Here is a 27,731-nt window from a genome sequence, read left to right on the forward strand (position 1 = left end):
AGGAAGTAAGAAATTTGATAACAAAATAACTATTTTCTTAGATCAAGATATGACTTCTTTGCCTTCTAGGAAAAGAGAAAGATGTATTTTATTGAATGAATCAGATTATCTACAGCTAAAGAGAGAGGACTGCTAGGGAAGAGAGGTGTTTAGAGAGAATCACTTAAATTGTTGTTTTAATAATGCAATAGTCTGCATAAATAGGACAACTGTATGAAGTAATTTCCTTGATCAAATATATTTTGAAGTTGCAGATGGACTCTGCTAATGTATTTCCTTTGTTAGGATAAATATCTCTAGTACAGTGGGAGAAAGAGGGTAAAGTACAGAGTCATAGAATAACTTGGGTTAAAAGGGGCCTTTGAGGTTGTCTAGTCCGATCCTGTGCTCAGAGTGGGTCTAATTAGATCAGGTTGGTCCTAGTGGCCTGTGTTGGCCTCTAAATGCATGCAGTACAAGACAGAGATTATTTTAGAGCTGGAAAAAATATCTGCATTGCAGTTGGTAAAGATTGTAGGCATAGATACATCTTAAGATGGGGTATGATTTTTCTGAGGTCTGTCTTTCTTCCAAAGCACCTTGTCTTTTGTTTAAATAAATAACTATGGAGATGCACTGGGGTTTCTGGTTTGCTGGTGGAGGTGGTTTGTTTCTTTTTTAAAATGTAGCTTTAAAAGAGTAAGCATTAGAATCGTGTGAATTCATAATTTGACTCTGTTGAGTTACTTAGTGACTTTTATACCAGTGTTCATTTCCACAAAAGAGAAAAAACGCCCTGCTCCCAATTGGGAGAGCATTTTTCTTTGTTAAATGTGGTCTGTAGCTTCCTTACTCATATTACTTAAATAAATAATTGGTATTATGTAGTTGGAAAGTGATGGCTAAAGTCTTTGCAATATTAATAGTAGGGGAAAAACTCTGAAAGTGTTTCAGTGAATCTCATAATTTACTGGTTTTAGTTTTACAAGTGCAATGATTTGGACCCAGAGCCTGTATTACAGTAATTGGATTGGAGCTTGCTGAGTTGAAATGGCAGCCACTGTAATAGGCAGTTTCAGGCTAATCTCTGCCATGGAGAATTACAGCTTTGAGCTGTTTGCTTTTTCACCCAAAATTAGTCGATGGAGGTTGCTGTGTCAGAAGAGTGAGACAGGATTACTGGAAGCATTATCCAGGATCATTTTCTAGCTAAACTTTGATTCTACTTATTTATTTCATCTTTTACTGGAACTGATATTTAGAATTGTTCTTTCTGTACCACAAAATACAGACTCAGAACATCTGACTATATTGGCTATCTAAAAATCTTGGCTGGGCTTCTCTGTGGTAGTTTTGTGGGTAGAAGTTTATCTCCCTGCAGTTCTTCTAATATGATTTTAACTCCCCAGGGGAATTAGCATGTCCAAATACAAGTAAAAAAGGGTTATCTTACTCAATATGAATATCAGAAAGTGAGAGATACTCCTCTGAGAGCTCATTTCCCTTGTGAAGGCAGAAGAGTTTCTTTTCAGAAAGGACAAAAGTGTTTAGAGTAAAAGAGGTTTTTTTGCAGTCATCCAATTCCTTTTTTTTTTCCTTCTGTGTTCCTAAGGGTGCGTTCCTCTATCCCTCTGTGTTCTCTTGAGTTGCAGAAACTAATTGGAAGAACTCTGGAAGAACTATCATTGTTTAGCCATTACATTTTACATTCCATTGAAATCATTTGTAATCTCTAAGGTTTCCATCCACTGTTGGAGGAACAATTTACATGATTTCTTAGAGAAGTGCTAGTTGGTATTTATATTTATTGGGTCTCTTGTTTCATGAATGCTTTTTGTCTTTTTTTTCACAAAGAGAATATTTTTTGTCTTTATTCTGTTGCACCCCGATATCTTTAGATGTTGACATCCATAGTGTCCTTTAGGTATTGATTTCCATAGTGTCCTTTTCTATATAAAAGTAAAAATAACCTAGACCACATTATAAAATGAGCCAGAATCAATTAAAATCTTGGGTTTAGGATTGCTTCTTTTTGTGACTTCTGTAGCTAAAAATGGAAGAAAACAAAAGTCACTTCTCAGGTAGATAATTGCTTAGATCACCTTTTCTGGGAAGTCTTGAAACCATGGATTGGAGCACGCTGCTTTGCAAGAATGTCTTAATGCCAGAAAAGCCAAAGAAATTAATTAACCTGTGTCACAGTAAAATTGTCCTTGAGTCACCTGGGTAGTAAAAGCTATTATACAAAGCTTCTTAGAAAAGAAAAGTTCAAAGTTCTGTGATGAAGAATACCTGCTAATTGACTAAGGTTGGATTAGTAACTCGTCTTTTGGTTTTTAAAAGTCCTTTTGGTAATAGTTTTAGAATAGCTTAACTGTTAACAGTTAACAGTTAACAGTTGTAAAGTGGTAAAGTTAACAGTTGTAAAGTGGTAAAGCTCCATGTTCTTGTTTCATTTCTCTAAGGTATTCCAGTTTTTAGTGTCTGAGATTTTGACAGACAAGGATCAGCAAGTGATTAAGAAGAAGACTCTGGGTAGGATTCTTGAGAACTGATGAAGAAAAGTGAGAGAAATCAGAAATCAGAAAGTATGTAAGCAATACGGAGAAACAGTGAGGATGCCTCAGTGAGAAAAGGCATAAGTGGTGAATGTGGTAAGACATTGCTGTGATGGAAGCATGAAAGCCAAGAGCAACTAAGGACTTTGACTAGAAAAGAGCTATTCTGGAATGTACAGCAAGGTGGAGGAATTGGAAAAAAATATGGATAAATAAAATGTAGCAAAATTAGCCCAGTCTCTTCAGATAATACAGTATCCATTGGAACATGTTTTGAAATTGAAGAATGGAGAAAAGCAAACGTTTGGAAATATTCTGTTCCGTAGTAAAGGCAGTGCCGCAAGAGAAGGTAGGAAATTCTCAGCAGCATATGGTTCTGATTGAAGCCAGTCATTCTTTTTATTCACCATCTGGCCAGAAAATTACCAGGATAACTTGTCAATTTTATTTGATTCATAAGACAACCTCTGGTATTACACCTTCCTTTATCTCTGTAAATACTCATAAAATACTCATATATAATAGATTTACTGGCACAGAAATTACCTGTATTGGAGAATGGTCTGTGCAATTACAGGGTATTTCACTTTAGATTAAACATTTATAAAGCCATGTTACCAAAGAATAGAAACCTAATTGAATGCATAGGTTACCACTGTTGATGGTGTTTTCTGATACCATCAGAGGTTTACACACTGCAGAGTTCAGTACCTCGCTGCAGGTTATATCAGCTTTGGCAGCAGTTTATCTCCACTAAAATGCACTCAGTTTCAATTTGATCATAGTAAATTGGTTTAGATCATAAATTACTAGAGAATTTGAGTTGAATGGTTTTTGATATTAGGAGCTAAGGAAAACGTGATAAGGCAATATAAAAGAATAGCCCTTCATATTCAGAATGTTCTACAAGTATTAAGGCCCATAAGGTTCAGGATTACCTAAAGAGAGGGTTTTATGTCTGGGATATTCTGTTTACATTCTCTTTGCCTCACTTCTAGTCATGGGCTCCTTAATTAGACTTATTTATGATCCTCTATGAATCGCTATAAACCCATCTGAAAATGACCAAGTCAAAATAACTTGGTCCATAATTAATCCATCCTTTTGTTACATTTTTGTTACAGTTACATTTTTGTGACAGTTTTCACTGAAGTCATAAAAAAAGTCAGCAGTTTCCTTCAGATAGAATTCTGTTCCATGAATAGTCAGTCTATGCCTTCATCCATTGCAATTCAAGTAGTTTAGAACCAACTGTATATTGGTTCTTGCAAAACGTTTTATTGTCACCTATGGAAATTTTCCAAAGAAATATGAAAATCACTTTACAGTTTTTGTGGCCAATTTTGTATATGAATTCTTTTGTGAATCCTGGGGTATTGTTGGGTGCCCAGTGTCCAAGAACATGACTTGTGAGCCGTGCTTAACTGCATACAGAAACAAGTTACTCTAAAATGGGCCTACTGTATTCCACAGGCCGATATTCTTTTTTTTTTTTTTTTGTATCATTTTGCAGTATTTCCTCTGAAGTACATAGACAGAACTTTTAAAAATTTTCTGAATACTGTTATCATTAAAGGTACCATCTTCAGAATTGATGGAGATAGTTGTCTGTAAAGAATCTTAAGATGTCTCTTCAATGTATTTTAGCAATCAACTACATTGTCAGTGAAGAAAATACTAAATAAGGTGTTAAGTATTTTGCCAGAAGAGAGTAACTGTTTGCAGCAAGAAAATACTGTGGGACACAGTTAATAGAATATGTGCAAAACAACTGTGAGGGTGTAACAAACACCTGTTTCAAATTCCATGGAGCATTGAGACCTGATAAATAGCCTTCTTGGCGTTGTCCTGTCGAAGTGTGTAGTGAGAATTTTTTGAAATTATTTCCAATGAGACTGGACCCCTGTGGCTCAAATGAGCTATGTAAAACTTAATTACTTTTGTTCACCAAAGAAGAATTGAAGGATACAGAGCAGGAAGCTTGATTATGGAAGGAACTTTATTTGAAATAAAGTTGGTCAAGTCTTAGAAGTAACATAGATGCTTGGAGGGCAAGATTGCCTGTAAAATGTTGACTATTTGTAATGTTATAGATTCTGATAGCAAAAGAATATCAAGAAGTCTTGCAGTCTGGGGTGTAATGTGTGAGCTCATAGTATTTAATTCTCTTTAACTGGTTTTTAGCAGGGTTTGGATGATCCCATTAGCAAAGGAGACAGTGCATTTATCTGGAGTTCATTTGGCCATCCTTCTGTCCTTAAAATGATAGAATCCTTCAGCAAAATGACTTGGTTTTAATGTGCAAATAACTATCTAGATCCAGGACAGAAGTTGGAAATTTGGAAAGATTACTTATGCTGCTAACAGATAATGTACACCTAAACTGATGGAGCACTTTGTGGTTTTGATGATTTTGTAAAAAAACATTTGTTTTTTTTTAATTTTAGATTGGTATTCAGAAAGGACCAGCAATATATTAACTTTTTAAAAAATATCATATCTGGCCAAATTGCCATAACAAAACAAGAGAATTATTTTCAGTAATCAGCTTCCTATGAGAATTAATATTTTCTCACTCCAGCCTAAGCTTCAACATACAAATTATTTCCCTTTTTCTATAATTATCTACTAGGTTTATCTACCTGTAGTTTATCTGAGGATGTACAAATTCATTTTTCTTCTCTGTTATGAACAAGAGACTGTTTTTATGATTTAAAAAGGAATTTTCACAAGGAAAAACTATTGAAGAAGTGGGACTATTTGTTCCTGTTTCTTGTATGTTGGAGAAGTGCCTATATTTCATGCTGTATATAAATATTTCTTGAAGAGTTCTTAGATCTAGCTATATATATACTATATTTCTAGTAACTCTTCTGAGCTTCTCTAGGAATGCTTCTAATCATTCTTTGTGAAGACTCCTGAATTGAAACAAACCATGAAAAATTCAAAGAAGATAACAACCATATTTGTTATCCCTGTTACAAAAAGAATAACGTGGTTTTCTCTGATTTTATTTCTTCCAGAGGATTTTGTCCTAAACCAAGGACATAGACTACAAACAAGATGTAATTTTTTGGATTAATATATATATATATATATATATATATATATATATATATATATATATATATATACATACAAATATTGATATAAATAATATGAACAAAATATATTTGTGTAAAAATGAAATATTTTAAAATACTAATTTTGTATTTCATAGCAGAAGCACTTTTTTCACCCTAGACTTTTAAAGCACAATTTTGATTTTTGTTTCAGTTTGTGTCTTATTTTTGCAGTGGACCTGTTCTTATTTTTTAAAATTATATGTAATGTATGAATTATAACTTCCAAATTAATATTTTAAGGCAATATTGTGCACTCTGTATGTGGAACAATACCCTTTGTTTATGTTAATTACATTCTGTAGCTGCATATTGGATTCAAAATACGTAGAATCAATATTGTTAGGATTGTGAAAACTGCAGAACTTCGGGAAGTAGGAGTGGTCGATTACATTGAAAAAAACTAAAACTAAACACCGTTGACCTTCCAAATTTTACCTATGTCTTCTGATGTAAAACATATACCATGTTCCTTTAAAAATAAGCCTGAAAGAACTCAATATAAAATTGAGAAATTTAATCTGAGGCTGGCTAACCTGTTAAGTGAATTTTAGACAAGCTCTATTAATTGCACATAATTTTTGCCAAAGTAGTTCTAACTCACGGTGACACTTCTCAAAGTTTTCAGGTTTTTCTTTCAAGTGCACTTATTCCATGATCATGCACCCTATATACATAATTTGCATCTTTTCCCATGAACATTTTGATTCTCAAACTTCATACAGTTTATGTAGTTCATCAACATACACTGTGTTTCATTCAGGCATCTGCCATAGCACATCTGTGCTCCGTTTCTTAAGGCTTTGTTCCCCTCATTCCTCTGCTTCATTAGATCACAAGATTTGAGTCTTTGTCTTATTTTTCCTTGGTTTCCATGGAAGCTGAAGGATGAGTGTTTGTTTTAAAATTCTAGTCAGCATCAAAAGTCTTGCATGTATGAAAATTATGTTCTATACACAATTGTGTTCTTAAGCCAGCAGAGTTTCGAATTAGGTAAAATTGATGTAGCAGAGACAAGTTATTTTCATGGTACTTCTCAGTTCTTTTTAAAAAACAAAAAAAAAAAAATCCCAGAAAAGTAAGTTTAATTTTCAAAATATTATTTTGTACCTGTAGTTGTGTGAAAATTTTACCAGGTAATTATAGTGTTTCTGTGATCATAGTTCAACAGCAAAATGTCGTTGTTAAAGCTGGGATTTCAAGGAAGTGAAGGTGACCATTGCTGTACATATACTCTTATTAAATTCACATACACCTTTGTGTTTTCAAATACTGTAAAATGGAAAATGTCTTGTTTAGTATTTTTAGAGTGCCATCATTGTAAATATTTTAATATTTTATTTTAGCCGGAAAGTGAAATTTCCACCACAGTAGAAGATTACAGTTCTGAGGTAAGACTGAAGTAATGCTTTTCCTAACTTTTCTTTCAACCTTTTCTGTTACATGTTTGCTGCAATGCTGTGCATAGTTTTTCAAAAGGAGAAGGAAAGAAAGACATGGACAAATCTGTTGCATGTTATTACTGGTATGATCAATGTACCATTAAAGCAAGCATTATGTCAACTCCATAATGGGATGGCTACTGTAATAAATAATGCAGTATATACATAAACTGTTGCAGCAGTGTCATCCTTAAGGTCGTATTAATGCTTTGTATTGCCATGGGACTATTGGCTGTGCATAATCCCTGCTAATTTTCTGTGAGAGACTATTTAACAAGTCGATTACAATTTAATGAGTTTCAGAGCAGCCTCAGTGACTGGCTGAGTGTCAGTCTGCTCCTGGAGGATGATGAGTGATTGCCTGTGCATCGCCTGTTGTTTGGCTGGTTTGTTTTCTTTCACTTATTAAGATGACTGTATCTCAGCCCATGAATTTCAGTTGCTTTTGCCCTTCCAGTTCTCTCTTCCACCCTGCTGGTGGGGGAATGAGTGAGTGGAACAGGGGCTTAGCTGCTAGACAGTGTCAGCCCACACGTTGGCATCTACAAGTCATCTCTGTCACATGGAAGGGTAGTTGTGTGTGTGGAGCTTGTGTCCTGTCAGATAAAACAATTATGTTTGTAAGGAGTAAACTGCCGCATGCGTAAATGTTGGTCAAGAACATGCCAGCAAGAAATAGCCATGGAACATCTGAATAAAGTAGGAATTGGTTTTAATTTAAAAATCTAATTTTTCGTGTCTCAAACAATCATTTTGTGTTGGGGGAGTCTGGGTTTTATTTTGTAGTTCTCTGTGCTAAGCAGTTTAGAACAAACACACCCAGAATCTTAAGCTTGGCAACAAGAAAGAGGGGATGAAGTAAATCAAATCAATCTCATTGCTGTTTGCTGTCAAGAGTGTAGCAGACATACTTTTGAAGAATTGCCATGACTGTAGTGCACCTTTTTAGAATATGCATCACCATGGTATGTGATTACTTTTAAATGCAATTTGCACTATGTGAAGAATGAACCCTTGAAAACAGTTGACAATGTCATTGATATTCATTCATGTATTTTGAGAAGTGAGACATATTACATATATATGTATGAAATGGATGAAATTCTGATCCACTTATAAGGTGGTAGGAAGCAGTGCTGGAGACTGATTGCAAAAGCTGAAGAAAACATGTTTTTGCACAGGGCAACAAGATACAGAAAACATCTGGTATAATGCCTAATGGTAATTGTGGATGTGTTCTGATTTTAGTGTTTGGGGCTTCAGTTTCAGTTGAATTTAAAGCTCTCATTTTAAAATGGAGTTCCACATCTAAGCACTAAATTCTCCAAAGATTTCCATAAATAATCTGCAGAGGATATTAGCGACCAAATTTTCAAATACTGAAGACACAGAAGAGTAGAATTGCTGAATCTGAAGAACAGAGATATCTGAATATTCCTTACAAAAATTATCAATTTCCTAAAAAATGTAGTGGCAGATGCATTACTAGGCAGTGCTTATTCCTGCAAAAAGAATTTTTACCTTGCTGAGAGTTATTTTCTAAGACATAAATAGGCAACACAAAACTTATTAATAGAAGCATGATACTGGCTCTCATAAAGAGCCAGCTCAAGCTGTCAGATTAGCCATCTTTAATAAACTCTTTTTAATTCCAGTTCATTACAATTAGTTGGTATCTGAAATGGAGAGACATCACATTTAGGAATGCAAATATTTTAGGAGCTGATTTTTCAATAAGTTTCATATCAGCTGTAATGTTACTTTTATAATTCAAAGCTCTATTTCCATTCATGGACACACTGTAAATAAAATCATCGGAAGCCTTTTCAGTGGGAGATGAGAATAAATTAAATTTTGTCTGTAGCAGCATAATTATGCAGATATGTAAAATATTGAGCTTATGTTTTTTTCCAAGTACATGATTCCTTAGAATGCTAAGAAAACCCATATTTGAAGAGACATAGGCCTGTTGATCCATCTTTTTCCTTATAGATTAGAACATCTGTATTATTTTTTGTGGCTTTGCCAGAAATTAAGTTGAATTGAGGTTGTCATGCTTCGAATTCAAACAGGCTGTAAATAGTTTGTTTTGTTGTTGTTGATAAATTAAATCAGATGGTGCTAATTCTTCAGCCCCTTCTCTTGATAAAACTAAGTGATAAGGTATTTCCCTCTTTAGCAGACTTACCAGACACAAAATTATAAGGCAATACAGTCATCTAAGCAAAACTGAAGGTATATTTATGTAAGAATTCTTGTATTAAAGGAAGTTTATTGTAAATACAGTATTTTGTTCAGTTTTGCTCAGCCACCTTTCTAATACCTACACTCTCCAGGTAGTAGCTGACTGAAGACTGGCAAATCCTTCATATGTCCAGCTTGTCTTTTGGGACAAGTTCCTCCATATGAGCAGCAATGACACCTATCTGCATAATCTTAAATGATAATGGTGGTTAGCTGTTTAAGGTTATGGTTTGAACTCAGAGCTAAGGGAAGTTAGGCTTCTCCTAACAGTTAAAATTTTGAGGGATTTTATAACTGTGTAAGGTAAAGTTGCCCCCATACATTTTCCATATGCCTCAGTTTTATGGTATAACTGAAGAGCTGTTCCATCTGATTCTTTTCTCCTCTTTGTTCTCTTTCCAAAATGCAGAGTGTATCTCTGAAAAGATGGTTAATACAAAGTGTAGAAAGTTGTTTGCTTCTATAAATTTTAATGAAATTCTATACCTCATCCTTAACTACTGCATAAAGAAATCAGTTGCTATTCTGTTACTGTATAGAAAAATATATTAAGCCATGATATTTTAAAAAGTCATCAGTGGTTCTCCTTTAGAAGTTACTAACCTTAGTTACAGGATTGTAACTATTTTCGCTACAATCTAAAGATGGCCTTTATTTATGGAGTATAAACCCTCCCCACCAAAACCTCCAAAATATGCTGAAATTCATTTTCCCAAGGTAACCTGATTGCTAATTTTAGCTAAGTTCCATATAGTCAGTTGTGACATAACTAGAAAATTCAGGAGAGGCTAAAAACATTGACAAGCAATAATCAAGGTCTAAATATTAATTTTTAGGAAGGAATCAGGTGTCCAAAATGTATAATAATGGGTGAAGGGGGAAAGAAAACATGAGGTAAAATTGTTAATACGTTCCAGATACTTCTATATGTTTCTACTACCAAATCAAACAAGTCTTTTAAGTAGAACAGTATGTGTTGACTTATGCTGAGCATGAATTTATTATTTATAGAGGGAAATCTCTGTAGTAATGGTATTAATGTTGTAAGTAGTTACACATTATATATTATTACTGCTGGTTTTGAGATACAGTTTCAAGTGTTCCAAGGTCTAAGGAACATTAGATAGGGTACCGTGATTTCATAAATGTAATCCTGACCTCTGGTGGTATTTGTCATGAATCACTGCCTTAATCCTGTGGTGGAGGTTGGTTTTCCTTGTGTCTCTCAGAAAGAAGATTCCTTTCATTTGCCTTAAGCTTATATATTAACTGATGCAATAGAAATTAAACCTTTATTTTTGGCCATTAGACTACAGATTATATTTTACTTTATAATACTAAATAACATTTCTATGAATTATTTTGAAAATGCAAGGAAGGAAGAACAATCAGACATAATGTCCTTTGAAACTTCCATAACCTTCACTTGTTTCATATTGTTTATTCACCAAAACTGTGACTGCTGAGTAATGTATTGTAAAATTTAATCTGTTCTTATTTTGTGATTATTTACTCATGCAATTTTATCCAGAGCTCTTGTTACTGTTTGGTTCCATTATGTTAAAATGGTGTGTGGTTTGATTTTTTTCAATGTTTAATTGTTTCCTGGGGTATGTAACTCAGCAGATCATAAGTAAATAAGGCATAAGAATGTTTCAGTTTAAAGGTGAACTGCAAAGCTTTTAAAGAAGGAAATATAAGAATCTACATGAAGAACATTTATAGAGTTGCAGAAGATCTTTAAATGGGTAAATCACTGGGACCATAATCCAAAACACAAGAGTCCTGCAGGCCTTGTTTAGCCATCAATTGACACTCAAGTTGGCATCTGAACTACTGAATTCTTATATTTCAGATGAGTGGAAAATTAATTTTTAATTAAGATATTTTAAGCTAGTAACTCATTACCAACTGTTTGCTCTTACACAGCAGAATTTGTCATGCTGGGGGTTGCCAGGCTACTCCCAAGGCTTCCCTCAACACAGCACCCTGCTGTGGCTGCCTGGCTGGGGTATTTTTCACAGATTGCAGTGCAATTTGTTGCCTTGTCATGTTTCCACTTACACTTTGCCAGGAGACATTTGAAAGAAGAAGGTATCAGATGAGAAGAGCATGGACTACCATGTTACTGTGTGCATCACTTGTGTGATGCTGAAGTTGCACTCCCATGAAATGGAGCAGGATTTCTGGTGTTCCACACAGTTGATTTGAATGTGTGTAGCAAAATCTCTTCTCTGAGTTAAAGGTCTTTAGTAGAATTTTCAGCTGCTGAGCAGTCTGAACAGCTAATGAGATAAGACTTTTGTGCCTTTCCTCCTGTTAGCTGTTGTTATAAAGTATCTTTGATAGTCACACATAGCCATGATTCATGGGAAGAGAAGTGTATCCACTGTGGTAGATTACAGTGTTTCTACACTGCATCTTTATCAATTAAGCCTAAGTAAAATGGGAGTTGCAAAGGGGAAAGGAAGGATTTCATAACAGTTTCTATTAAACTACTACTGTTGTTAATCTGGGACATGTGCCAAAATCTGAATAAAGATGTTGGTGCTAGGCGCTGCAAAGACATTTGTGTGTCTGAAAGTAAAGCAAACATCTGGCAATGCACAAATGATACACAGTGCCTCTATGAGCTGCCTGGACTGCTGTTTGCTGAAATTTCTTTATTCCTTCTAAACTAAAGTAGTAAACTCTGTGGTGTCTTTTTTTTACTGGGAAAATCAGAAATTGAAAGGGCGCTGTATCAGCACTGCAAATTCTCTAATGCAGTTTGTCCATTTGCCTAATACAAATTCAATGACTGTATTGATCCCATTTATAACAGTGCACTTATTGATTTGCTCAGGCATGGTTGTTATTTGTAAGTAAGTCCTGATCCAGGCTATGCAGACATCTGAGCAGTGCAGCTTCTTTTTTGATTTAAACATAGTATTTGGATCTGAAATACTATGCTGCCTTTCCATTTCTAGTACCATTATTTTTGTTTCAGACTCTGATGTAATAATGAGCTCTGAGGAGAAATGCAGCTTTTCTTGCTTTCTCATTTTTGAACATTGGTCTGCTGCTTTAAGAGCCTGCCTTTTTGTTTGACCACTACTCATGTGTACCCAGCATGCTCTTTTCATTTGGATTTTTTTTGCCTATAACTGCTACTTTGGCTTGTGCTTGCCTTTTGGAGATTTGCTGGTTTTGGTTTGTACAGTCATTAGAACCAAAATTCTCATAGAAGCTGAAAGGCCTTGCAGTGTTAGGTGAGTAAAAGAAGATTTATTTTCGAATGTGTTATGTCAAATGTGTATTTTTTGTTTTCAATTTCATGAAATTCCTTCAAATTGAGAATGAAAATCTATGATACTGCCTTTCATCCTCTATCAAGAGATAGGTGACTTTCAGAAAGACTGAATTTTGTGGTGTATAAAAATCTTTCAGAAAGCATAACTATCTTTAATAATATGTAAAAATATTAAACATGTAATTCAAAATGCAATAGTGCTGTATTTTAATGATTTAAAAGATAAAGCTTTGCATTGACCTTTAAATTTGAATTTCTTTGTTTTCTATAGATGCTGATTGGTAATAACGTTTTTGGTTTTAGACAGTAGTATTTATTTTTGAAATTTTGGGTGTTTTACCTGTTATCTATGCTTACTTTGATGCAATTTACTATATGGAAAGCTATTTTGTATTTCAAATGAAATAAATTTTTGTAGCATAATAATTCCCGTGGGTCTGCAGAAATTGCCACATAAGACTCAAGTAAGGGGAAATAAAAATCAAGCATTATTTCAAATAATGTATTTAGAAATTGTCTTTATACAGGTAAATGGTTGCAGTTTTGTGACAAGAACAGCTATACCTGCAGACTTAATCAGGGTACAGTATTGCAAATTGAATCGGAATACTAATGGAGAATACTAAACACCTCAATTTTGAACAAAAACTGTGTTGCTGACTAATACTTTGCATGCTGTGCTCTACATCTACATTGTTTGCTATATTAATATAGTGTATCCTTAAACTTGAAATGCAAACCAGTTTAGTCCATCTATTAAGGCTAAGTTTATAGAGCACAACTCACAGAAACGTTTTGTGTCAGTGCTTTTGAGGTGTGAATTATACTAACAAAGGAGGTTACCATGGCAATAAGATCTTTGATGCACTATTGTATGTTAATGTTCTAAGGTGGCATTTGGTACAGAATGTGATGCTTGACTTTATTTACTGTGGTAAAACATAAAAATTGGCATGTAAAGGAACTTGGATTGATTTAGGAAGAAGAATTTGGAGTTGGAGACATTCATTCAGAGCATGGAATGCAGCACTCACACACACAGCTAGAGGTGATGGAGAATCAATTGGCTGGGAAACAACAAGAGATTGAAGAACTAAGCAGAGAGATAGAAGAAATGAGGGCAGCCTATGGTACAGAAGGATTGCAACAGGTATAATTACCTTATGTTGCTTTCTGCTTGCTATTTGGTTACATGCAAAAATGCAGAGCCTCGCTGGAAAGAGTTCACACTAATGGTAGCTGTTCAGAATGCACTCAGTGTGTGATATAGAATTAATTACATGTAATTTCTTTCAGTCATATGCCATGTGTTCTTTTACTTTGAATGGCATTTCCATTGTATGTCTTTTTTCTCTGTATTTTGTGATTAAAATTTGAATTGTCTTTACAGTGAGATTCTTCAGATTAGGAATGGAAAGACAGTTTTCTTCAAGAAAAGCCCTAATTCTTCTCTACTTATGCAAAGACTTTAATGTCTTCCTGCTCCTCCAAGACCAAAAAACCTCAGGTTTTACTCCCTAAGGAATAATATAACTGAACCAAAATGTATTTGTATGTCAGACTTCACAGTGTGAAATGCAAAAACAACAGTGTCAGAATGTTTTAATCTAAAACACCTAATAATTTGAGTTTACAGGAAAGCATTTCTTACTTTAAAAATACCATTGGAATATAAACTTAAGTTCTAAAGTAAAGAATATTCTTCCACTTTAAGCCAGTGGTGCAGTGCACTCAAGTCAGTGCTTTGCTGTGCTTTATGTCTTACTTGTCTCTCTCCTAATTTGGATTCAGGTCATGTCACTGTATTTTGCTATTTTTTTGCAAAGTACTGTAAAATTTTAAAAAATCTAATATTCAGTTATTTTCACTGTTGCAGCACTACTACTACTACTACTACTATTATTATTATTGTTATTGTTATTATTGTTATTATTATTATTATCAATCTGTGATAATATGTCATTTTATCCACCATAGCACCAGTTAAGTGGTTGCCGCACTTAACAGGTGGTTTATTATTTCTTTGTCTGTTGTTGAATTTTAATTACTGTGTCTTGTATCTGTTGTGCTAAACATAATAGTCATAATCAAAGCATAATAAAGAAAATAAGTATTTCTAATGATTGTAACTACTGGTAATTTTTCATGAAAGAGTAGAAAGTGAAAATGTTTTTTAAAACTGCATTTTTAAAATGGCTATAATTCAAATTTTTAAAATAAAATAAAAATTTACTTAATCAAAATTGAGTGGTTTTGGGTTTGGGGCTGTGGTACAATAATATTTTAATGGTTGAAGTATAATTTTGTTTTTAGTGGTACAGTGAGTAGTATCTCAGTTGAGAAATGCATATGGTTTATTTTTCAGAAGAAACAAATGAATTGTAAAAGGGGAGTGGAGAAGATAATTGTGTGCTTTAGTTCTGCCTATGTCAAAAACAGAGATTGAATTTAAAAAATTGAAAATTATATAACATGATGTTCTTTGGAACCAACATGTTTACATTTTCAATTTCATTGAACAGATGCTAAAGCAAAGGTGTAGCACTCTTAAGTTCCTGATCTGTTCCTGGTTTTCTCTACTATAACAAACATTTAGTATTTTCATTAGGCTTGTGTGCTTTTTTTTTGGAGCTGATTCCAGTATTCTAAAAATAACTTTATCTGGAAGCATTACCATGTTAAAAACCAAGATTCAGCATATAACTTGGAGAAGGTTTTGGGGGAATATTGTAAACAAAGCACTTAGAGAATATTACTAATGGTTTAAGGAATTTGCAACGTGTAGAGAGGAGGCTTCCACTAGCCTTAAGTGAGTTCAAATTGGGAAAGAAACTTTATACTGATACATGATTATATAAATGCACACAAAAATATTGCAAATCCAGATTGTAGAATTTTTGACTGCTTGAATGTAATCCTACAAAAATTAAAACAGTTGGCAAAGAATTTTTTTGTACTCTTACAATTTCGTCATCATTACAAATTACAAAAGATTCATCTGTTAAATATGTTGTATCCATTTTGCAGCTTGAACTGATTTTCTTGTGTAGTTATGAATGATTTCCCTGGGTTCACAGTGTAGGATACCCTCCTTTAGTACAATGAATGCTGTTTGTTGCACTTCAAGTGAGAGGTGATATAACTTGCATTTATTGTGGGAAAAGTGTGTGAACATGAGTAGTTGTACAAACACCATTAGTAGATATTCTGACTTCCTTTATGATGGTTTGTTTATGTGGCCACACTTTTTATTTTAAAAGCAAGTTATATATTTAACTAATTAACCTTCTTAAAAGTTCAGATTTTGTTATTTGTTAACTATATTTTATGGAGAGATCGTGTATTGTTCAATGAGGGTGAAAAAGCCCTCCTTCTGAAATTTTTAGAAATAAAGCTTGTTAAAATATAAAAACTATACTAGTGAGACACCTTTTAAACAGAGAGGTTAGGGATGACTTATTCCTACCTAACTGAAATTAGCTAGTATTTTTGACTGTAATTTTCATGTGCATTAGTAGCTTAAATTTTATCTTTTACAGCTGCAAGAATTTGAAGCTGCTATCAAAAAAAGAGATGACATTATCACTCAGCTCACTACTAACCTGCAGCAGGCACGGAAAGAGAAGGATGAAACCATGAGGGAGTTCTTGGAGCTTACTGAGCAAAGTCAAAAACTGCAAATTCAGTTTCAGCATGTAAGTTACACAGCTGCCAACATTTATTTGGGTTTGACAATAGTTGTGTTGTTTGGAGGTGCCATAAATAGCTACTTCCTGCAAAAAATGTTTTGTGCATTTTTCAAAAATCAGCCTCTTAGCATAGATCAGCAGTCATTTTCCTGGTCCTGCAGTTGTTGTCACAGTATAGAATAATTAACTGCAAAATTATAAATATTAGTCTATTTTCTTTCCTATTATGTGGTAATAGCTTCTGATAAGTACTTAATTGTGGCAGTTATCCTGGGGAAAAATACTTGGGTAGTTAGTTCTCAGAGCTTTGGGCAGAAATGTTCCCTTTGAAATCAAAATATCCAGCCATCAGCTTCCATGGGCCACAGATTCACACTCCAGTCCTTAAATTTCTGAATATAAGCTTCCTTTGTGGTGTTATTAAAAGGTAGTTTAAATAACAAAGTGAAGATTCAGAAAGACATTTCTTCTAACAAGCATGGTGATTGAGGTGCCACAGGCATACAGACTACAGTGTTGTAGTTGAATATTGTAGTCTTTCATGTTGTTTAAGCACATTATATAGCTCATTTTGAGTTTTAAGTGGATTATATTCTGAAGCCTGAGATTTTATTATTAAAAATCTGATTATGGGCTCCATAGCTCCGAGTAGTGAGTTTTACTACACACTGATGTATCTGAGACACTGCTGTCCTATGTTACCTCACCATGAATATTTAATTAATATGAAATAATTATTGGCTGGTCTTCCCAAATGAATAAGGATGTTTGACTTCCTCAAAAAAACTTAGAAATCTTTGACTTGTGATGTTGAAGAAGAAAGTAAGGATCACTATTTCTGTATGTAGCACAAGCATTTTCTGAAAAACCTGATGTAGTTTAGGTTTTATTTCTTTAAAATTCAAGTTGCAGGCAAGTGAAGCCCTAAGGAACAGCAGCCATAGTTGCACAGCTGCTGATTTACTGCAAGCCAAGCAACAGATACTTTCACATCAGCAACAGCTAGAAGAACAAGAAAGTCTGCTTAAGAATTACCAAAAGAAGAATGAAGAACTTGAAGAGCAGATTGCACATCTTCAAGAGAAAATAGTGACATATGAAATGGTATGTTCCTTACTCTAAAGATCTCTTTTCCTAAACACTTTTTAGGATTTTGTAATTCCTTTAAAAAAAAATCCAGAGCACAGGTAATGAGTTTGCTGCATAGAATGCATACAACAATTTTAAGGTTTTGACACTGTTTCTGTTAACTAAGACATAATATGTATATAATTTAAAACTGAAAATTTTATGTCAGTATTATATATTATTTTATAAGAGTTGTAGAAATATTTAGAGCAAGTTTTGAAACTATGTTTCCTGTATTAAAACACCTTCAATGAATTATATTATTTTAGAAAAAAGAATTACATTATCTGCTTGAACATTCTTCTCTGCATTAAGCGAAGAATGAATTTTTTCCATTGTGTACTTTTTTTATTCTCCTCCATGAAAAACATTTTAAAACCACCTAAAAAATCAAATATTACTGAAAGTTATAGACACAATGGGGTTGGAAAGAGTAAGGGAGAGACATGATGACATGGGTAGGGTGGGAGTTCTCAGTATTCCAAGGATACAGGAAACTTCCAAATGAGGTCAGCAAATAATTTATGTTTTATAACTAACATAGCCTCTCTAGCCTTCTAAGAAAGACTAAATAGCTAAATCTGTAAATGTTCTTTCATGTTCAGATAATTAGCTAAAAATAAGAACATGGCTTTCCTCTTCTATTTTAAGGAAAAACAGAGAAAAGAGGGGGAAGATTTGAGTAAATTAAAAGAAAAAGAAGCATTAGTTGAAGAGCTGGAAGCAAAACTTGGGGAAGAGGAAAAAAATGCGTTTCAGCTAAAGGAAAAATTATCAGATGTCAGCAAATTACTTGAAGAATTGAAAGAAGAAGTTTCCCTAAGAAACCAGCAAATAAGTAACATGGAAGTTGAACTTACCACCTACAAACAGAAAGAAAGACAATGTTCTGATGAAGTAAAACAATTAATGGGAACTGTGGAAGAACTGCAGAAACGATGTTATAAAGACAGCCAGTCTGAAGCTGACATTGTGCAAAGAATGGAATTAGAAACACAAAGGAGACTGGCACAACTTCAGGCTGAACTAGATGAAATGCATGGCCAGCAGATTGTACAAATGAAACAAGAATTAATTAAGCAGCATGCAGCAGAAATGGAGCGGCGTCTTTTGCAACAAAAAGTAGAATTGGAGCAAACTTCGAGTCTGTGTTTTAATGAGAATGTTAATAAAGATCAAATGCATTTAATGAATATTAAAATTAATGAATTGAATGCAAAATTGCAGGATGCTGATAAGGAAAGGGAAAAAATAAAGCAGGAATTGTCACAACAGATGGAAGTTATTGCAACAGAGAAATCTCTTCAACAAACTAGAATTGAAGATCTTCTACAAGAACTGAATTTTTCAAGAGAGCAGGTTCAAAGAGCCAAGCAAACTATAGTGGATATGGAATGTAGATTAAATGAAGCTGAAAAATACCGGTTTGTGATTGAAGATTTAAAAACTCAGCTGGCTTCTGCCTCTGAATTTAGGAAAGACTTGGAATTAAAACATGAGGCAGAAATCACAAATTACAAAATTAAACTTGAAATGCTGGAAAGGGAGAAGGATGCAGTTTTGGACAGGATGGCAGAATCTCAAGAAGCAGAATTAGAGAGACTGAGGACAAATCTTCTGTTTAGTCATGAAGAGGAACTTTCCAGGCTTAAAGAAGACTTAGAAAAGGAGCACATGGTGAACATGGAAAGCCTTAAACACAACTTAAATATACACCATAAGCAGCAATTAGATGAAATGCAAAATGAAATGAGTCAAAAGATAGAAGCCATGCAATATGAAAAGGACAACTTAATCACAAAGCAAAATCAGTTGATTTTGGAGATTACAAACCTGAAAGATTTACAGCAGTCTATTGTAAATTCAAAATCTGAAGAAATGACACTTCAAATCCATGAACTGGAGAAGGAGATTGAAGTGCTTAGGCAAGAGGAAAAAGAGAAGGGTACCCTTGAACAAGAAATACAAGAGCTGCAGCTTAAAACTGAGTTGATGCAGGAACAAATGAGGGAGAGAGAAGATACCCTTCAAAAAAAATGTTCAGAATTAGAAACACAAAATAATGTCCTTAAGGGGGAAAATGAAACTCTGGAAGAGAAATTAAAAAATATGTTGGTATGTTCTGAAGAAAACTTACTTTGTAATAGTTCTGAAGAAAACTTACTTTGTAACAGTGGTGTTAGCTCTAAGACAGAAATTTTGGACTTGCAAAAAAGAATAGAAAAGCTTATTACTGAAAATGAGCAACTTCAAAACCAAAACAGTATCCTGCAAGAGGATACTGAAAGGCAGAAGAGTGCCTTTTCATTGACTGAGAAAAAACTTGAAGCTAGCTATAAGGAATTACAGAAGGAATGTGCAAGTCTTCTGAAGGCAAAAACTGATTTAGAAGAGAACAAGAAAAAGCAGGAAGCTGAATATAAAAGCAAACTTAAAGCTTTGAATGAAAAGGTATGCCACTTACAAAGCAATAGACCAGTTTTATTTAAAACTAAATCCTCTGGTTTTGAAGGGAGTAAAGAAATAAAGGTGTCCAGGGAAGACATATTTGAGGCTAGAGAAGTTGTTGAGAAAGATGCAACAGAACTTATGGAAAAACTCCAGGTTACTCAGCGTGAGAAGGTGGAATTGTCCCTGAGACTTGCTGATCTCTCTGAACAGTTAAAGTCAAAGGATAGTGAAATCTGTTATTTAAATGAAAAAGTCAAATCCTTAAAAGATGAGAAAGAGCAAATTCTAGTGAAATGTAAAGAACTAGAAGTCACAGTTAGTCATGTTCAGAAAAGAAATAGTAGCAGTAATGACTCTAAGAAAAGATGCTCCAAAGGAAAATCTCTAAAGGCTGCTACTCCGGCATCTGAAAGTAGGAATAAACCCCCTGGTTCAAGGAGTAAAGCTGATGAAGGAATAAATTCAAGAGGTAATCGAAGTTCTGGTAAAGACTGCAGCCATGAAGTAACAAAAAAGAAGGAGGTCCAGCAAATGCTGAAACCAGGACAGCAGACTGTTGTGGAACATTTGCATGGGATGCCAGACAGGCTGACAGAGGAAACATCATTACCAGCCATTACACAGAATGAAAATAACCTTCAGCAGCAAGTGGATGCCTTAAAATCAGAGCAGGTATGTGACATGAAACACTATAAAAAAGCTTTAACTAAGAAAATTGGTAGGAGCTTACACTTGGAAATTTGCATCATATTTTTTTCCAATTGGATGCTTTGAAGTGTAGGTGTGTGTGTGTGTGTCAGTGGGTGTCAGTGGGGGAAAGGGTTGTGGCCAGTGGTTGAAAGGGATTACATGAATGACCAGAATTACAAGCACAGGCAATGTGTGTGAGGTTGGGTTTCGAATGAAAAAAACCCACCTCTTCTCTTGTGTTTAATTAAGTCAACAGCAACCACAAAACGTAAGAAGACTACCAGAGCTCTTCATATTTTGATGCAGCTTTTCACTTTCTTGAGGGAAAAACTTATTTTGGACAAAAAATTTTATTCTGTGATTAGTTTTTCAGTTCTCTTAAGTACTCATTCAAACAGTATAAAGAATAATGAAACTTCATCAGTCATCATTGACCAAACTTTTGAAATATCAAACTTGTGAAACACCAAAATTACATTATCAACAATTTTGTTTTACGAAATTTATCTGGGTGTGATAATGAGAATTCATATCATGTGATTCTAACTATTGTCTTAAGTTTTGTTGGCACAATTTTGCTTGTATTTCTCAGAATTGTAAATTAATTGTAGGTAACATGGAAAGGATTCTTATTTGTCAATACAAATAGCCAAGTACTGAGTTACCAGTATTTAATTAGGTGGTGGAATCATAAATCTATATATAAATCTAAATTTATGTACACTGATGAAGTTCAATAGCATGCTGCAAGTGTATGCAACTAAGTGTTCTGTGGAAACAGATGTTAAGCAGGCTTCTACTACTTTTTAAGCTTTTTTTTTGTTTGTTTTATGAAAGTCAACCTAATGGTAAACTAATACCACCAAATGCCTAACATTGCATTGTAGTTCATTCATTTCCTGAGAAATAAAGTCACAGGCAAAGCCACATTGGAAACAATTGTGAGATTATAAAAAAGAGCTTTAGCTTTGTGATGGTTTCGTTTAGGCTTTTTTGTTTGCTTGATTGATTGCTTGATTTGTTTTTTATAAGGCTGTTATAAGGGTCTTACCATTTTCTGACATACAACTAAAAATTGTTGCAGTCAAGAGGTGTCCAAAAACCTTTTCAAATTTCAGCTCTAAGTAGGTCCCTGTTGGCATATCCCAAACATCTTTTTTCTTTAGCAGTAACTGTAGTGCAGACTGTAACTACAAGCCTTGAAAATCAATGTTTTTAACGCCTGCTAATAATGCAATCTTTTCTTTGTGTTTAGAGTGCACTTTCTTAACTAGTCTGTTAGTAATGATATTTCTCTCGCTTCACTGGGTTAAAATTAATTGAGATTTTATTGCTGCTAGACAGGAATTGAAGCATATTGAGTTTTGTTTATTTTAATTTGATTTTTATTTTAAGTTGAAATGTTTTACTATTTTGTTAAAACTCAATTTTTCAAACTAATTATGTTTAAATTTACTTTATACATACCATATGTGCAGCATTCCATTCAATACATTATTAGTGTCAGAAATTTCCAATTATCTATTTGGGGCTTTCTATTTTCTTGTTTCTCACTCTTTTAATTGTGTCTTTATATTCGAAGACTGATTTACAACTGCAGATGGAAGCACAGCGGATTTGTCTATCCCTGGTTTATTCAGCTCATGTAGACCAGGTTTGTGAGTCCTTGAAGGCAGAAAAAGAGAGTGCACTTTGCAGTCTTAAAGAAGAACTTGTTCATAATCATATACAAGAGATGAGTGATCTTAAAAGAATGCATCAGCTGGAGCTCCAGACTCTGAAATTTCAACAAACAGGTAACTTGACCAGAATTATGAGAATCTGTATGAAAGCTCTGTATCAGAATCTGTATGAAGCTCTGTATGAAAAACTGCCTTAAAAAGCCCCAACCAAACAAGCACAAGAGTTTGTGCATCTAGCTGCCCAATAAATTGTTTTTATATCATATTTTAAAGTGGTTTTTTTCAGCAAATTGTTTACCCAGTACATGCAGTCTATCACTGAGGTAACTTATTACTGAAAAAAAAGTGTATAATAAATAAGGAATCAAAAGTATTACAGCTCATTGTTTGCTGTTTATATTAGCTGAATTAATTGTAAAGAATACTGTAGATTCACCTGTAAGGTAAAAAATAAGCAAATTCACCAGCAAAGTTTGTTTGGACTTTTTCTTTTCTGTTTTCTTTCCATTGCTGCATTGACTCCCTGCACACTTTAAGTAAACTTTGGTGCTACTTTTTGCCTCAGTGAACTTTTATGTTATCATGATGGTTTTCTATTTCAGGTTTTTGTTATACCATGTTTTGCCCTTGTTTAATTTTTTTGCAAAAGTTCTTCTCCCTCCACTAAGTATCTGTATGCATTTATCTTTCTGGAGGTCAGTAATAAACAAAGCCATTTCTTATCTTGCTCCTCTAGAACGTGCAGCTCAGCTGTGATAATTTAAACTGTCTGTGTGTTGTAACAATAAAGAGGGGAACAAAAAAGTGTCCTTCCTCAAGCTGAGGCAGGAAATTAGGCCTTTGGAAAGATGTTGTGCATCTAGTGTTTAAAAATAATATGAATCATTTGTATTCATAGATGATGAAGAGAAATCTACACAAAGACTCATAGAAAAGCTGAATGAAGCTGTCACTGAGGAATGTTCCAGGCTGGCTCAGGTAAGACTTAACAAAAAGCCTTTTTCAAAATGAAAATTTGAAAAACAAAAAATTGTGGTTAGTGAGTCATCATATTTTTCTACATTATTTTTGCAGGTTCTCTTTGCAGCTTTTCTCTTTGCATTGATCTCAAAACAGAGACTGCTAAACCTGAGTTTCCAAAATAGTATTGCAAATGGTTTTGTTTGTTTTTTTCCACCTAAACTTGTGTCCTTGTCCAGACAAGTCTTTGTCTTACACATAGTCCTAATCTTCTAGCTAATGTTGATCTCATCTCTGCTAGTTTGGAAGTACTTTTTTCCTTTCTCTTTGTTTCTGGATAAATGTTTTTGATTCAAGAGTCCGGTGTCAGTCACAAATATCTTGATGCACTGGACATCACCTCTCATATCCGCAATAAGACAGTAATTTCTTTATCAGCTGCAGCTTATCTTTCAAAGACTTAAAAGTGTCAAGCAATCTAAAAAATTTGCTGTCTGTATTTTTTTTTAGTAAATGAGTATCATAGTCAAAAATTGAACCTTATATTTAGTCTTCATTCTAATATCAGTCACCTATAATAATATTTTGGCATATCTTTTCTTCTAGAGTAACAGTAATTGATGGCCCTTATGGGTACTTTTGGACCATCAATTGACTTAGTTGTTAGATTTATTTTTAGATAAATTAAGCTGCTTTTGTCACTCATTGTAAGTTTTCAAGTCTAAAATACTTTGAATGGATGGCATTTGTGGTTTGGGGTTTGGTGGTTTTTTACCTTCTTTGCTGGAGTTTTTTTAATACCTTTTGGGTATTCCCATCTTTTTGGGAAAGTGAATAGCAGAATTTTAACTTGGGATCCACCATGGGAGAGATTGAGCAGAACTCCATGGTAGCTCAGAGAAAGTGGCAGCTAAATGAGAGTGCTTGGCATGAGTTATTTCACAGTGTGAAAAATGCTGCCTGGTTGTATGATCCTTTTGTAGACCTGTTGGAGAAATTATGGTTTTACTTTTCTAAGTTGAATTTGGTTTTTGTTGAGTACAAAATCTTTAAATAAAGAGTCCCACTGTGCTTTGAGCAAGTGGTTTCTTTTCAAGTATCACCTTCAGAAATCATATGGATAAATCTGTTTGCCTGTCCCTTGTGTTCTGCTGACCACATAACACCAACAAACATAGGGTATTCTGTTCATTACTTGCTTTTTTTATGCCATACCCTTTTGTCTGATTTGTTCAGCACTTCAAGAACAAGATGAGCTGTAATCCCTAAAAAGATACCATTTCTGCTTTAAGGAATTCCTCTTTTAAGTAAAAATTTCAGCTTTTGAGAATGAGACATTTAAAATGTAAATTTGCTTTCCACATTACTAAAGAAGGCTTTTCTCTAAAAGATTTTACTACTTGGCAGTTCCAAATTAAATACTGATTTGGAAACATATGCATTTATGTTTCAGCTGAAAAGTCTTTTCATATCTGTTTCTTTTATCAGGAGTTTTAAAGATTGTCTGCATTCTTAGGATTCAACAGAACATTTATGCCACCATTTTCACAGAAGTTAATGCTCACAAAATACTACTTTCTCCTGTTTTTCTTGTTTTCTTTGTGAATTTGATTGACAAAATAATAATAAATTGTTTACTTTTCACTTTGATTTGTTGTGCAGGTTTTGTGTGGCAGTCAGAAGGAACATTCTTTAGCTGCTGTAGAAGGTGTTGATAAAGAACAGGAAATTTTCTGTAAACCTGCTGTAGAAGAAAAACTGAGTGTAGAATTACCAGTACACAGAGATCAAGCTCAAGGTAATGACTTTGTACTATCATGCTGGTTAAAAGTACTTATTTAAGGTATTTCAGACTGGCAATTATGCCATTACTTTTTCAAGTACTAATGCATGTGCTTAAATAGCTGTTTTAGAGATTTCCTCATTATTCTGAAGCACTTTATTTTTGTTATGGATATTTTCTTACGCTGTTTTCATTTTCATGGATATTGGTTGAAAAAATTTTTTGGGGTTTTTCTCTTCCTCCTTTTGTAGAAGAAGCTAGCAATCCTACCAAAAAATGCATGTGTATCAATACATATAAAAATGTGTTCAAAATCTGGAAGGACTTCACTTGTTTCAGTATTTTGTAATGTTTATCAAACAATTCTTCAAGGCAGAACTTGTGAACAAATCACTTGTGTTAAAATTGATGGTAAAATGTTAATTTTCTTTTTTTAAAGTCCCTGGTTCTTTGTGTAATTTAACTGTGCAAGAGGGTATGGATGCACTTCTCCAGAAGATAATGGAAGAGTACAGCAGGCTGAAAGCGCTTCAAACACAGCTGATAGCAGAATGCAAACAGGTAAACTTTAATAGCATAGAGTATATGAGCATTTGAATTTTCTCTGTTGCATGAATTCCTTCTGGATGACTGAGGAGGTGTTTGAAAATGTGTGTGTCCTGGTTGAGTGGCAGAGCAAGGCAGTGATTTGAGAAAGTGGAGAAAGCTGCTGTCCACGTCACAGAATTGTGGGTTGGTTGAGGTTAGGAGGCACTTCTGGAGTTCATCTAACCCAGCCCCTCGCCCAAAGCAGAGTCAGCTGGGAAAGATTGCCAAGGACTGTGTCCAGCTGAATTTTGATACTTCACAAGCCCAGTGGCACCTCTCCTAGTACAACAAATGCTCCAGGCCTCCCATCTCCTTTGTTACTCTCTGCTGGACTCATGCCAGTATGTCCATTCCCCTTTCATACTGGGAGTGCAGCACTGGATATAATATTTTTGTGCTGTTACTGACAAATTGTTGATTGCATTTACTTGGTTATTGTTCAGGTTAAGGAACCAAAGGGGTCTTCTTCAGAAAGGAGGAAAGAAGAGGAACCTATCCATACGGAAATCGGAAAGGAAAGTCTGCAGGCTCCTTCACAGAATCTAATGGGTAAAAATATATATATGCTGTTTTTAATGTATGTATATTTAGAGAGAAAGAAAAGACAATGACTTTTAATTTTAACTGATTTATATCTTACTACAGCTAGAATATAAGAGATTTTTTCTGATTTTGCTGTACAATACTCTAATTTTCTTAATTCTGTAAATTCTTTCAGAAGTAGATTCTGTGATGCATTTTTGGTTTAGTATTTTTTAGTTTTCCACTATAATAATTTGTTACCCATATCAAATATTTTGCAAAATTGAAGATTAGGTTATCATTCTTTGTTACAGAAAAGTAGTTGACCAGATGTCAGAAATATTTTTAAACTACATTAATTATTCAGTCACTGCTAAATATTTGTGAAGAAGTTAATATAGTTTCTTTCTTTCATTCTTTCGTTCTTTCGTACTTCTGCTTGTTCTTTCTTTCCACTCTTTCTTTCTCTTTTTTTTTTTTTTTGTTTGTTCATTCTTTCTTTTTCTTTTCTTTCTTTCTGTCCTTCTCACCCCCTGCTTCACACAACCTATATACAGATCCTACAATTCAAGAATACTGTTCAAAGGAGATAGGGAATCTTAAAAAACAACTTGAGGAGCAGCATGCTCAAGAGCTGGAGCACCTCAGGTCCTATTTCCAGCAGCAGCTGAGAGAAAGTCAAGAGAGGTACACTACAGAGCTTGTCCATCTGCAGGAGAAGCTTCAGATGGCTGGGGTGTCCTCTGACCACACAAGGTATTCACCAGTTTTTCAATGCTTAAAACTTCATGCTCGTTCAAGAAGTGTTTCAGATATCCATTTGTGTAAAGCTCTGTGTTCTGCTTCAGAATTGGAGCAATTCTTTATAAACATATTGGTCTGCTGTAGTTTTATTCCTTCAAGAGTTGTTAAGAGTCTTAAAAGAAATGACATAAACATTGCAAATTAAGTAGTGCAGCATTTATTGTTAATAGAGGAAGATTTGATAAATGGAATAATGGAATAAAAGTAATTTCATATATATGAGCTTTATAGCAGCAATTTCAAAACTTCAACTCAGTAGACCACATTTAGTCTTCAAAACTCCAGGCACTATCCTTTACATCTAAAGACATCTTGTGTAGATGTAGTTGCCTGAAATTAATTATTTTCTAGAATGATAGGTAATACTAAAGTTTGTGGTAAAGTTTAAGTCCAGTTAACACATAATGGTTTTCACCAAGTCATGGGCAAAATACCGGTCTTTTAAAAATTATTATTTCTCCTCTCTGCTTTTTGTACTTTTTAGTGTATCCACAGATTCAGAAAGAAAGTTAAAAGAAGTCTTCAGGAAACTAAAGTGCACAGAAAATCTTCATCAGAAAAAACCAGATAAAGCATTAGAGGTATGATGTAAATCAGTTGATGGCTAATATATATGAGTGACGTAATTTAGATGCTTTGGCTTCATAGATTAAAGTGAATTATGGACAAATACTTAGTAGACTAAGGTAGTTATCATCTTAATGTTGTACTGTACTATTACACAGTCCATGTGAGGGGCAAAATATTTAAATTTTTCTGAAAAACATATCTGGGAATTATGATTAAGAAAACTTGCT

General features: G+C 34.1%; 1 protein-coding gene across 4 annotated transcripts in view; it reads left to right on the forward strand.

The window, feature by feature from the left end:
* Positions 1-27,731, forward strand: part of AKAP9 (A-kinase anchoring protein 9) — a 105,524-nt gene that overhangs the window by 26,429 nt on the left and 51,364 nt on the right. For 2 of the 4 annotated variants that reach the window (XM_059483194.1, XM_059483254.1), the window contains exons 3-15: positions 7,006-7,050; positions 13,165-13,218; positions 13,617-13,787; positions 16,177-16,332; positions 17,233-17,430; positions 18,106-20,577; positions 22,178-22,391; positions 23,176-23,255; positions 24,900-25,035; positions 25,460-25,581; positions 26,052-26,157; positions 26,688-26,886; positions 27,419-27,515. In XM_059483194.1, coding sequence (XP_059339177.1) covers positions 7,006-7,050; positions 13,165-13,218; positions 13,617-13,787; positions 16,177-16,332; positions 17,233-17,430; positions 18,106-20,577; positions 22,178-22,391; positions 23,176-23,255; positions 24,900-25,035; positions 25,460-25,581; positions 26,052-26,157; positions 26,688-26,886; positions 27,419-27,515 — 4,050 coding nt within the window. The remainder of the gene's footprint in view (positions 1-7,005; positions 7,051-13,164; positions 13,219-13,616; positions 13,788-16,176; positions 16,333-17,232; positions 17,431-18,105; positions 20,578-22,177; positions 22,392-23,175; positions 23,256-24,899; positions 25,036-25,459; positions 25,582-26,051; positions 26,158-26,687; positions 26,887-27,418; positions 27,516-27,731) is intronic. The other 2 variants (XM_059483335.1, XM_059483414.1) reach the window with 2 other exon arrangements.

The sequence above is a fragment of the Ammospiza nelsoni genome, chromosome 1 (genome assembly GCF_027579445.1).
Source record: "Ammospiza nelsoni isolate bAmmNel1 chromosome 1, bAmmNel1.pri, whole genome shotgun sequence".
NCBI lineage: Eukaryota > Metazoa > Chordata > Aves > Passeriformes > Passerellidae > Ammospiza > Ammospiza nelsoni.